Source organism: Pleurodeles waltl, chromosome 5, assembly GCF_031143425.1.
Source record: "Pleurodeles waltl isolate 20211129_DDA chromosome 5, aPleWal1.hap1.20221129, whole genome shotgun sequence".
Taxonomy (NCBI): domain Eukaryota; kingdom Metazoa; phylum Chordata; class Amphibia; order Caudata; family Salamandridae; genus Pleurodeles; species Pleurodeles waltl.
In genome coordinates, this window is record NC_090444.1 from 288,863,731 (window position 1) to 288,875,552 (window position 11,822).

General features: G+C 44.9%; 1 protein-coding gene across 2 annotated transcripts in view; it reads right to left on the minus strand.

The window, feature by feature from the left end:
- CALM2 (calmodulin 2) overlaps positions 1–11,120 on the minus strand; it is a 34,302-nt gene extending 23,182 nt beyond the window's left edge. The window contains exon 1 of one of the 2 annotated variants that reach the window (XM_069234034.1): positions 10,984–11,120. In XM_069234034.1, the coding sequence (XP_069090135.1) occupies positions 10,984–10,986 (3 nt within the window). In that variant the 5' untranslated portion in view covers positions 10,987–11,120. The remainder of the gene's footprint in view (positions 1–10,983) is intronic. The other variant, XM_069234033.1, reaches the window with a different exon arrangement.
- Between the last annotated feature and the right edge of the window lie 702 nt (positions 11,121–11,822).

Consider the following 11,822-nt stretch of genomic DNA (forward strand, 5'->3'; position numbering starts at 1 on the left):
AACTAAAGGACAAACTGGTCAAGAAAGTTATTCCTATTCTAAGCCACCATTATGTCCTAAGAATAGCACCCGTTAAAACCAACCCTTCCAGTGGGTGTCTCCAATTCACACCACCATGAACTTCAACTCATCTCAATACTTATCTTTAGAAGATGCACCTGCTTAATCCCGATTTCTCAAATGGTACACTTTACCTATGTCATGACTGTCTCAGTTTCAAATAGACTGCTGTTCAGCATATAATCTTGTATCCATTTGCTTGAAGTTATCCCCAGTCACAAGGGGAACCCTCTTTAGTCAATGCTTAGATAAATTGTATACTCGAGACAACCAAAATGCAGTGATCTCAAACTTCAGACGAGATCTCACCTCGCACGATGCTCAACTGGTTAGATTCTACCTATTTAGTTAGGACTCCACTAAAGATTAATTTGAAGACGCTTTAAAGTAGTGCTTCCAGCTTTGTTCATGACCTCGCACCAGATGTGTTTTGACCTTTAAGGCACTGTCAAATAGAAGTATAACGCCTGTAAGGTCCTGTTTCGGGAAAATAACACTTTATTTCATATTGGCATGCCAAGGCTGACATCTGTATCATTCCGGTGATTATGTTCAAGGACCAAGCATGCCCCCTCTGGCAAGAGAAAGTCAAGAGTGCCTTTAAAGCAGCGAGTTCGCCACCACCCTCTAGCGGTGGGAGAAGGTTTTTGTCTCTAGGTGCAGTGGAGTATACCAGAAAGAGCCCATACGATCAAACTACAAGTTCTGAAAATACAATGTGAAGGATGCTTACACAATGTCAGTGACAAAACAGGGTGCTACAGTAGACTGCTTCTTGCAGTCACAGTATTTGCAGCTGCCCTATATTCAATAGAGAAACAATTACTAAGCTAGATCGAGCAGACAAAGGAACATGACGAGCAAAGAGCTACTCACCTTTAAGAGTTACAAATACAATATGTAACACGTCAAATATGAGACCAGCTACACCTGACAAGGGGGCGGGACGGCATGCAGGATCTCTGGCAATGCACCAAGAAAGAAGGCATAACACTGAGCCCACTATCCCCGTGGAAGTCCCAATTTACAAAGACATGCCTTCCATCAACCAAATGCAGAATAGCAAATCCGTTATTTGCAGCTATGAGGTGGTAGCAAGGGAGGGGCCTTGGGAAGACTGACCCGGTTATTCCCACCTTCTCCCCTTTATAGCAGTGGAAAAAAAGTATATAAATAATGGATCCAGTGACTCTTAAAGAGTTGCAAATGCGTTGTTGGCTGAGCTTGATTTCTTCCCCTACCCCAAAATATATGCATTTGGGATACGACCTTACTACTGGGGATGTTACCCCAAAGAACACCCAGTAGCTCTGCAAAAAGCAGACCAAAAATGAATAGGCTTCCTCTCTGAATTCAGTTACCCTGTTGAAGGACAACCTCAAGAAAATCCTAACATTCTCCTGAAAATCCAGAGGAACAAATACAATCATGCCCTTAAATTACCACCTGCACACCATAAGTTAGCTTTGTGTCAGATGAATTAAGACCTCACTTCAGATCTACCTTAAAAGTTAACACTTGCTCATTCAGAGAGGAAGCTAATGATCCAAAAGGCTGTTCATAAAAACTTTTCAATTTCCCCCAAATATATACACTGCAAGCAGACGTCAGGCATGCAACACAAGGCTGACTAAGGCACATACCTTGCAATCCGCAACCAGCCACCTTCAACATCTAGGTAACCAACATGGCTGAAGGTATTAGACTCAACAAGACTGAAGAAGTCCGACTAGATCCTGGTAAGGTGTTGGCAAGCTAAACCTTTGCCTTAGCAGAAGCAGTCCGGTGGTAGCATGCAATCAACATGTGATCCTCCAGGGCATCTCACAGGCTACCAGGTCCAAACCCCAAGCTTCACGAAAGGGAAGCTACTGTTAAGGGGGAGCATGGAGCATGGGGCTGAAGCACCAGACCAGCACTGGAACTCCAAGACCACTGCAACCTTATATGCCAATGCTTCAAAGATTCCCCAGGAGAGGAAGACAGATCGACAAATTTGACTTAAATGTTAAGGCTATTGCACCGAGAATCCAGGCTAACAGCCCGAGTGTGCGGCTTAAGAGTCATCCTTCACTGCATTTGAATTCTGGCAAAAGCCCCAGAGTAGAGCCAATGAACTCCGTATGAGCAATCTTCAGGGCCCTCAATAGTTTTAAAATAAATAAAAAAAACCCTTTCCAACAAAAGCAACTGCCTCCATAAGCACAACCAATATTAACAATTAAGGCCTTGTGAATTATTCTTTGGAATTTTCATCTCGTAGCCCTGACATTTATGCGCAGTTTAAATTCAATTCCGATTTTACACGTGTTCAGTGCGTGAACTACTGTCCTTGTTTTTCTTCTTTGTGGTATTCAATCTTTTGTAAGGCAAGTTCTGTGCTCCAATGGCTAGTTTGCAGGTACAAACTAACACCCTGTGGTAATGCAGTGCTATATAGACAGTGTATATGAATGCAGCACTTAAGGACTTTAAAGATCCCACACAAATATGTTTAAGGTAGTTGCCCCAGCTGCAAGGGGAGGGAAATCGCTTAGGAGCAGTTGAAGAGCCCACCACAAAGTTCGGGCAGCTCAAAATGTGTCAAGGATCACCTACTGGAAAAGCCACCATCTTCGCAGTGTCAGCCAATTGAACCAAGGAGTCTCAGCTGCTAAGACAAGGACCAGATCATGAAAGTGGGTGAAACTGACAGCCTTCAACCAGTTGCAAGAGTGGAAACACTTGCAGAGACTACATTCTTAGAGGTAGTCTTGTCTGGAGACTTACCCAAGGATTGGAAGAACTGACCAGCGATCCAGACCTTAGCCCCTCCCACATCTCGAGTGGCTTTCAGGCTCGATGGAGCACATAATGCAGGTTGTAGGGTAGTGTCCAGAGAACCTAAGAACAGGACATGTGGGGATCCAGCAAGGGCACCGATTTCAAATCCAGCACCTCGAGTTTCAATACATACTCAACCATGAGAAACTATACAAAATTTTCACCTTAGAGCTTTAGACCTACATCGGATGCAAAGAATAAAAAACAGCCTGCACGGTCACATCTAGCAACAGGAACTCGTTACTGGTACAAAGTGGTACCATCCAGCTGGCAGTATGGCGAAACAGTGACAGAAGAGGTTGCAGATCTTGTGGCAAGGATATTCAAAAATGAATCTAAAGTAATTTTAAGGTTTTGATGGCAGAAACTAATACTGTGCACAAATATGTCCAGACACCAAACAAGTCCAAAACTGCTGTACTAGAGTATAACAGGAAGCTAACCAGGGGGCGATGAGCTATAAAGGCAAATTAAATCTGCCACAGCTTTTGCTTCATCGGAGCCTTGGGTTTGGCAGGAAGAAATGCAGCCGTCTTGCAAGACCCAGCTCCATGGACTACAATGATCATAGAGCACAGATGTTTAGACATAGTACTGCTAAAGGAAAGTATATCCAAGGATACATAATCCTCAAACTACCCTGTGACGAAATATTTCAAATGGAAGTCAGTATTTTAAACGCATTTTCCCCTCTTTTTTTTTTTTTTAAACCATGGCCCTAGCTTTGACATGAACTTGCTGATGTAAGCCCAAAGGTCACAGTACAGATTCTCGTGGGGATTTAATTAACACCTCACTCAAGCTTGAAAATCTAACAGGATAGCAACATAACCCAACAGAGTAATATTCACAGAACATTACTAACAGATTACAGGTAAAAACATGCTTCCCACCTGAGGGGGATGATGCGCAGAGCACACACCAAATACTATCAAACTAACATCTGGATGTCTTGTACTCTATCCAGAAAGGCATTTCTCTACTTGAGATATGGGCAACGGGGGCAGAGTTTTGTTGAGATGATTCAGGCTATTACACTGGAATTTTGACTTTGGCATTAGGAGTGACAATTAAGCATCAATTGGAGTCTTGCCAGTGACCAACTTGGTGGTCTTCTAAGCTGACTGTGGTAAGGAGGAATCTTTATGTAGAAGAACCACTAGTTTGAGGTCATGATATCTTTAATGTTCTTATAAGGAGTATCAGAGGTAACTTATAGAAATGTACGTTTTTTTGGTTGCCAATGGTGAGGCATGGATTATGAATAAAGGGGCAGCTAGAAGAAAGCTCAATCAAGATGAGCTGGCACTCTAGGGAATTGAGGAGAGTATTCGCTTTGGAGTGGGTAGATTGTGATGGGATGGCTGATGTCAAAAGGTGCCTGTAGAGCAATTTTTCATTGTTTTAGTGTCAGTCACCATATAACTGACCAATAAATACGAGCAGAGAACCTTTTATGGAGGGTGCGAGTCTATGATTTACTATGGATGACCTTTGTTTATACTGCAGGCCACAGACTTTAGACCGAGCCAACGGCGGGTTACAGTGATAATCCACAAATAAACTCAAATGCAATGGTGTCACAACACCTAGTGCTGGGCAATGTAACCAGGCCAACCATTCTGAACAATGCAAGGTTTATACGAGTTTGACATCCTCAACACTAGAAGCTCCCATACCAATCCAAAAAACGGCCAAGTTGGGAGAGGGCAAGAGTTGGAATTATGCACAGCCCCTAAACGTGCCAGGAACTACTACTGTGGCAATCAGTAGCATAACTGGAGGGGGAACATCCCCCTCCCCCAAGAACATGGGGCCCCTCCGGTTTCAGTGAGTAGTTTGTGATATACTGTTACCTCTCCTGCAACCTGCCATGTGCAGTGCAGCGTACTGAATTTATAAGCTTTTTATTCACGTTTACCAGAATTGAGTGTATATTGCAGACTTAAGTTATGTGACATATGGGAGACTTCACAAAGTGTATACCTATAGAGGCATCAGACATTTTGTACATTACTGCTGGCAAACAAGATAACTGGTAGTAACCTTGCATACGGCTGCTGTTTATGTAATCTGATGGGATGTGGTCACTGTACTAAAAGTTAGATCTGAGTACAGCTGAACGTAGCCCTTATAAACATAAAAGGCTGGAAACCACTGTAGAATGTTTCCATTAAGAAGAGATCCAAATGACTTGTCCAGCAGAGGTCTCTGCTCTTGGAGACTCCATTAGTCTGAGAAGAGGCCCAGAGGGAGTTTGACTACGGACTACTGGCTGTGATTATGAAACAAGTGGCTGAGTGGCCTAGTGGTTACTGGACTTTTAACTAGGCTTAAAAGTTTACTTGCAAGCAACACGTTATCATACATGATCACCAGACTAACTAGCTCGAGTAGTTTCGTAGCAGTGCAAAACGGATTTACCAAAAGAGTTGGAGATCCAAGTAGGAGAAAAATGAAGTTTGATACGCCTATCGGCATTTTGGAAAGCCATTAAAAGAATGGCTAAGCCCATGCTGCGTTTACTCCTTAAGGATGTAAGGGATAATACAATATAAACGCTCCTTTCATCCAAAAACTGATCCCCAATTTTGCTGGTGGGTAGGCTAATGCAAGTTTACTGCCAAAGCTGAAGGCAAGCACACACGCGGCCAACGAAAGAGGTTAATTCAGACATGATTCCTCTTCCCTCTTTTCCACAGTAGTATGAATGCTAACAGTCCAAGCATAACTGACATGGCGCCACGTCACCAGAGCTCAAAAGACATGGAAGTTGCAACCCCATGATCATGGGTCTCACAAATGCAAGAGTGAGCCCTGAATGTAACAGGCAGGAGACAGTTGGGTTAACCAACTACACCGGCTGCCAGAGTAAAGCGTAACCTAGTCTGAGGAGTGTGTGTGTGTATGTGTTATAATTTTAAATAATAAGGATTAGTCTTCTAAATTGAGAAATTCCCATGTAAACGCAATGGTTCTCAAAGTCCGAAGACACTGATCAGAAACACATTGGATGTAGGTTATGGTTATTCTGGTATAATCTGCATTGTGTGTGTGTGTGGAGAGGGGGCTTCGCAACATATTCAGCAACTCAACTTCCGTATGTGAGAAGTCGGTCAAAGCTCTGCCCTGGGGTAAAAGGTGTCTTGCCATCAGCAGTACACGACACCCTACCCCTTCCTTCCTAAAACAACCTAGCTTTTCATGATTAGCATCTTCTGCACTTGGGGTATTCATTGGGGATTAATATATTTGCCAAGTGTTGTGTCTGGCCTATAGGGGGAATTCCACGTGTTTGAATAAGTGACGATATTAGGTAAGATCGTACATTGCACCAAGACAGATAGTGTACATTGAATGACAAGTCAATGAATGACAAGTCAATGTAATGGGACCAAATCGGCTGTAAATTAAAACAATGAGTCTTTCAAGCTTAATGAACTAAAAAGCAGGACACAGCTTTGACAGATTTTACATTGGTTGGTTTGTATTGTGGTATAGGGTAAGTTTGTTTTAGAATCCTGCTGATGAGCTAACTTCTGTAAACACTTCTCTGTACATGAAGTCTGAAAGTTATATTTAGTTTGTACTGCAAATTCTACAATAACGTGATAGCAAATATGTATTCACTGCTTCAGGACTCGTTCGCGGTCCTTGAAATATATTTGACTTGTATGAAGTAGGATGGATGCATCGCCCCTGAACATGGTAGTTATTGTTAAGTTAAATGATTTTTCTGTGGCAATTTCGCGTTTACATTGTGTGACAGACTCGAGATTAGCTGGCAGTACTATAGACAACGCAAGTAGTGAATTAATTGTGGAGGAAACGGGCACAGACTTCTACAAAATTAGTATGGTCACTGGGCTGACACTGAAACTGACCAATCTTTGTATTTAAAGAAGTGGGTGGAATTCAACAGGGTCCCAGGAATTAAATGTTAGCCACCAAATAGTGTTCTTTTGAGGTTCCGACGCATTGGACCACAAGCTTGCACAATTTCTTGTGCAAGAACCATGGGACAATAAGAGGCTTCTAAGTAGCATGAACAGCAAAGCATAGTAATTTATTAAAAGTTCCACAAATAACTTGTTTTACGTCATTAGACTTTCAGCCTAATAACTATTAGCCCGTTGTAGAACACAAGAATCTAATTGATCTAGTAACTACTTAGTGACAAGACACGGTATGGCTTTACTATTTGCTAAACACTAGTCTTGGGCGTATACCATCAACACCAGTGTGGAAGATAGTAATTTACCAGTAATTGCTTCATTTGAAAGAGAAACTGCATCGGAATGCTTACGCCATCCACGTTAAACCTTTAGAGTAGACTCATCTTAAGGAAACTTTTACTATGTATGGCAACTAAGCCAATGGTGGCCATACCTCAACCACTCTGCCTACTACTGCTGCTAATGGACAGTGAAACTATCGCGGGCCATAGAGAATAGCCAAATGTTTGGTGCAAGTGGGGGTTATTTAAACATAAATATGATTCGGTCACGTCATAGAGCAATCAATGGAGAAGACCATGGGGAGGGCCAACTGTTCAGGTAAGCTTGTATTAACATCTGGTAGTACATTAAATGCAGGTGCAGTTAAACTGCAGTCCTTGCCCCATCACTTCAGTGCAAGGCGTACAGTAAGTTTTACAAAACAAAAGCGCGTTATAGTAACTAGATCTACGACCTACCAAGGATTTAGACCTGCCAGCACCCTCATTTATCAGGTGGTGTCACAGGCAATATGCTTAAAGTATTTTGATAGCATGGCCTGAAATCCTTAGAAAAATCAAAAAAGCATTGTACTCCATAAACTAGATCATGCGATTTCATTTTAAATTCAAGCATGTATGTCGTCCTGCTGCTTCTTGACCACATCCACAATACTATAACCAGGCGAATGTTACACCTAAGACGGTAAGCACAGCAATGCTTAAATACACGCAGAATAAGAAGGTACACCATCGCTAGCAGATTCTGGCATGAATAGTTATGCACCATCATGTTAAGTGACTTGATTCCGAGGAAAGATTTGAAAGTCCCTCGTAAGCCGTAGTTGGAACGTAGAGGTGTGCTAAGTAAGCCATTGACGACTACATTTGTCACTTCAGGAAGGAGTGACAAAGATTAAGACCTAGTAGCGCACGATCCAATGTTACACCAAGAAGCAGGTATTTGCCATGGAAAAGCCATTCACTGTCATAACGCCTTGAGCCAGCTCTAGCAAGGAATCCGGTTAGAGATAAAGCAAGCAAAAAGGTGAAAGAACGCAAGTCTGGATTGGCGCAAAGGAAATTGAATGCATCCTGCTGCAGTACCTAGACCTGCATTGAGAAGAAACAAATTCAACCACTCCAACGTGCATGGTATAGCTGCAGGATAGTAACGCTCTTCAAATACGGGCGTCCTAGACATGTGCCACAAGCCTCAGACGCGCAGTTTTTCTTTAGCCACATGGAGAGCTAGAACAATTTCGGGTTTCAAGGAATGCGGATATACTGGTGTTGTAACGCAAACAGAGTGAAGATTAGTGAAGGCAGCACTCCATTTTGTTCAGCCTCGCCACCCCCTTATTTGAACCCATCATTGATTGACAAACTTCGATCTAAATTAAAATACAGAAGGGGGGGGGCGGGATCACTGAGTAGAAACTGTGCTGAGCCAAGTGTGTGACATTGCGCCGATATTCAACCAATAAAAATGTTACTGTGCCAAAAGAACACCGCAAGTATTCAACTAGAACGGCGACCATTTTAAATGTCAATCCTCTAGTTGAGAAGACAACTTCACCGAGGAACAGAAAGATCTACGGTTAGTATTGGCATCCTGCCCAAGCACATACGTTAACCCTGCTTTTCAATGAGGGGGGGGCGCTTGAGGTAAATGGACTCGTAATAAGTGTTTTGTGGCGGGGTTACCAGAAGCCAAGGTGGCGCAGGTCCTTTCACAGACGCCACTCCACCTTCGAGCTCTGAGAAACGTATCTCGCTAGACACACGAAATAGCCCACAATATCATAATGAAGGCACAAACTACAAATGGAGTTAAACTGGCTTGATCCAACCACCCTGACCCAGAATGTCCTTTCAATTTAAATGTTGCGGGTGGCGTACTTTTTAAAGTAAACGCATTTTATTGTAGTCACGATCAGAAGACAGCATAACTAGACCACCCAAGGTAAAGCTAAAGCCCCCGACGTAGCCACGTATGAACGATATACAGAAAAACAAAGCATAGCCGCCTGACAAGCACGCCGCCGTTTGTGCACGCACCACCGGCAGCGCACATTTAGAATCCGAGAGGTACAGCCCACTGACTTAAGATTTCGCGCGAATTGGCTGGAACGATCCCCCGAGCGCAACATTGAAAGATCCAACGCTCCTTGCACAAGACAGTTTAGCCCAGCTGATGTCACGAGAACGAACCCGGGGAGCCCCAATTTGTGGCATCTTAATTGATTATATTGTGGAATTGTTGCAGTGATCTGGCCAGCGTACGGGTAATCGGGGGAATAATCCCCCTAAATTATGTAGAACTCATTGCTGTAAGTACAAGACTTGACTGTCTCTTAACGACGACACGCCACACTAGTCTTCAAGCCCAAGCGGTCCCGAAAAATAGGAACAGGGTTTAAACATGTTCAAGCTACTCACCTACAAACCCATTCACAACATCAGACCCGCCTATCTAAACGGCCGGGTCTCCTTTCACAACCCTACCAGACCCCCTCCAAATGCACTGACCGCCATCACATGCATATGAAAAACGCCCGCCGTAAGGTCCTTCACCAGAAAACCACCACCGAATAAGGTCCTTCACATACTTCGCAGCAAGGGGCTGGAACAACCTACCCCTGCACCTCAGACAAAGCGCATAGCTCACCAGCTTCAAGAAGCTCAAGACGTGGCTCTTCGGATCAGCCCGTCTGCTTTCCGCCGCCCCACCTCCTTGAGACCCTCACGGGTAACTTCACCGAAAGTAAAGAATGCACGAACAAAGCTGTTCACATAAGAAAACTTTCGTTTTATGAAACAGGACCAGTTTTGAGTTTTAATGGAAACCGACTTCTGCTCAAGTATGCCAAATATGGTGCTAGGTGGAGTTGCTTGATCATACAAGCACATGTAGCCTTGAGCCCAATACTTCACATTTTCGTGTGACAGTCCCCGCCACTCCCCTCTACTTGAGAGGAGTCATCACTCGCTTCGAGCAGACGCACGAGCGCTTAAGAAGCAATGGGCGCGGCCCCTGGCTCGCGTCCTAATGAGGAGGAAAGGGGTTCCGGCGCCGCGCAGCGACGAGTCCAGTGCTCCCAGTCCGCCCTCACCGAACCATGCCCCCGGCGATGCGCACACGGCGGCCCCTGGAGCCTTTCAGGCGCAGGGGGCGGCTCCGCTCCTCCCACCGGCGCTCCCCCAATGGGAGCGCATCCCGGAGCCGCAGTGCGGCGGCCCGTTATCTGACAGGGTGTGCCAGGGCTTGTTACAGTTAGGCGAGGTGCACACAGGAGAATCTGCCCATGGTACCCAGTTCACTGTAAAGACAGTCTACTGCGAAGAAAATAAAGGTACACTAGCGTCTTGCGACAGTCCAAGATCAGACAGCTGCGTACCAACAAGCATCAGGCAGGTATGCGTCGGGCCCACCTTCCTAGGGCCCTGAAGACAAGCGCAGTGCGGCGGCAGCTTTTAACAGGTTCTCAGATATTCACCCAACTAGACCAGTGGTACAACTAGCACGCCATTCAGTACCAGCTAATAGGCATATCGCCATCTAACATTAACATGCATGGACCGGGCGACACGCAGAATAACTAATGAGACCACCAAGTCTATAATATCACAGACATCTCGCGCCCGATGGCCGTTTTAAGTATAGCATCCTACAACGTCGCCCGTACCGCAAGAACCCCTGGACAGTCCAGCTACGAAGTGAACCATTCTTCGCATGCAGCCCCCAACGGCTAGCAATCATCACGCGCCAAGAGCCCGTAGCACAATCCAATCCATACCATAAAATTTAAAGCACGAATATGCTGGAAAACATTTTCTTTGCTCGCCGCTCAACACAAAAATTTGCCGGCGCCAAAACTCACCATTTTCAAAGATGCGAGTGTGCGTCAATCCTCAGATTTTATGTCACCACTACTCCACTCGCAGGCTCAGCTCGCAACTAGCACGCAGGCGCTCCCAACAGCTCTTCATAAACGACTATCTCCGCCCCAGATCACTCCGCGGCGTGTCCGGTTTCCCCGCCCCACAAGCGAGGCTGCGCGCCCTAGCAACGTCGCAATGACGATGTACTTGGATTGTACAGACACGCAACTTGGCAATAAAAAGTTTTGTCAAAAAAATAATATTTAAGTTTTCTCCTTTTACCCGGTAGCAGCGGTTGGACGTATCAAGCCCCCAGGGTTCATAAATGGCTTTTACAACAAGGTACTTCTTTACAATTTGGGGGCGGGCTGCGGAAGGAAACTATGTCCAGCTTTTCATTTGAGAGCTCTGATTGGCGACTTCGTAGCTGCAATGCGTCACTAGACTCTGTTCGGCGCACCAGTACACGTGCCCCAGACGAGACCACGCTGGTAATAGAAGAGGAGGGAGGTATGGGAGGGGGCGGGGCTTCCGCCGTATTGCGGTGTTTAAGTGGGAGTGGCAGTTTGTGCTGATAAGCTGTTCAACTGTGTGGATGTCATGAGCTGCAGTGCAACGGTCTAGGCGTGTTTTATTGTCACTGGTGGTGCGACATAGACTACATAGTGCAGTCCCAAATGGAGTACTGTCGGTGGTGATAAAAGGTTCGTGGGTCGCAGCGGATTGTGTTGATTTGTGGACCTGATGCTACGCTAAATTCACCCCAATTTGAAAACGGTTGCTTCTTTTCACCATGTAGGCGGGTTGTTATGGCATTAGTTGTGGCAGTCATGTCATT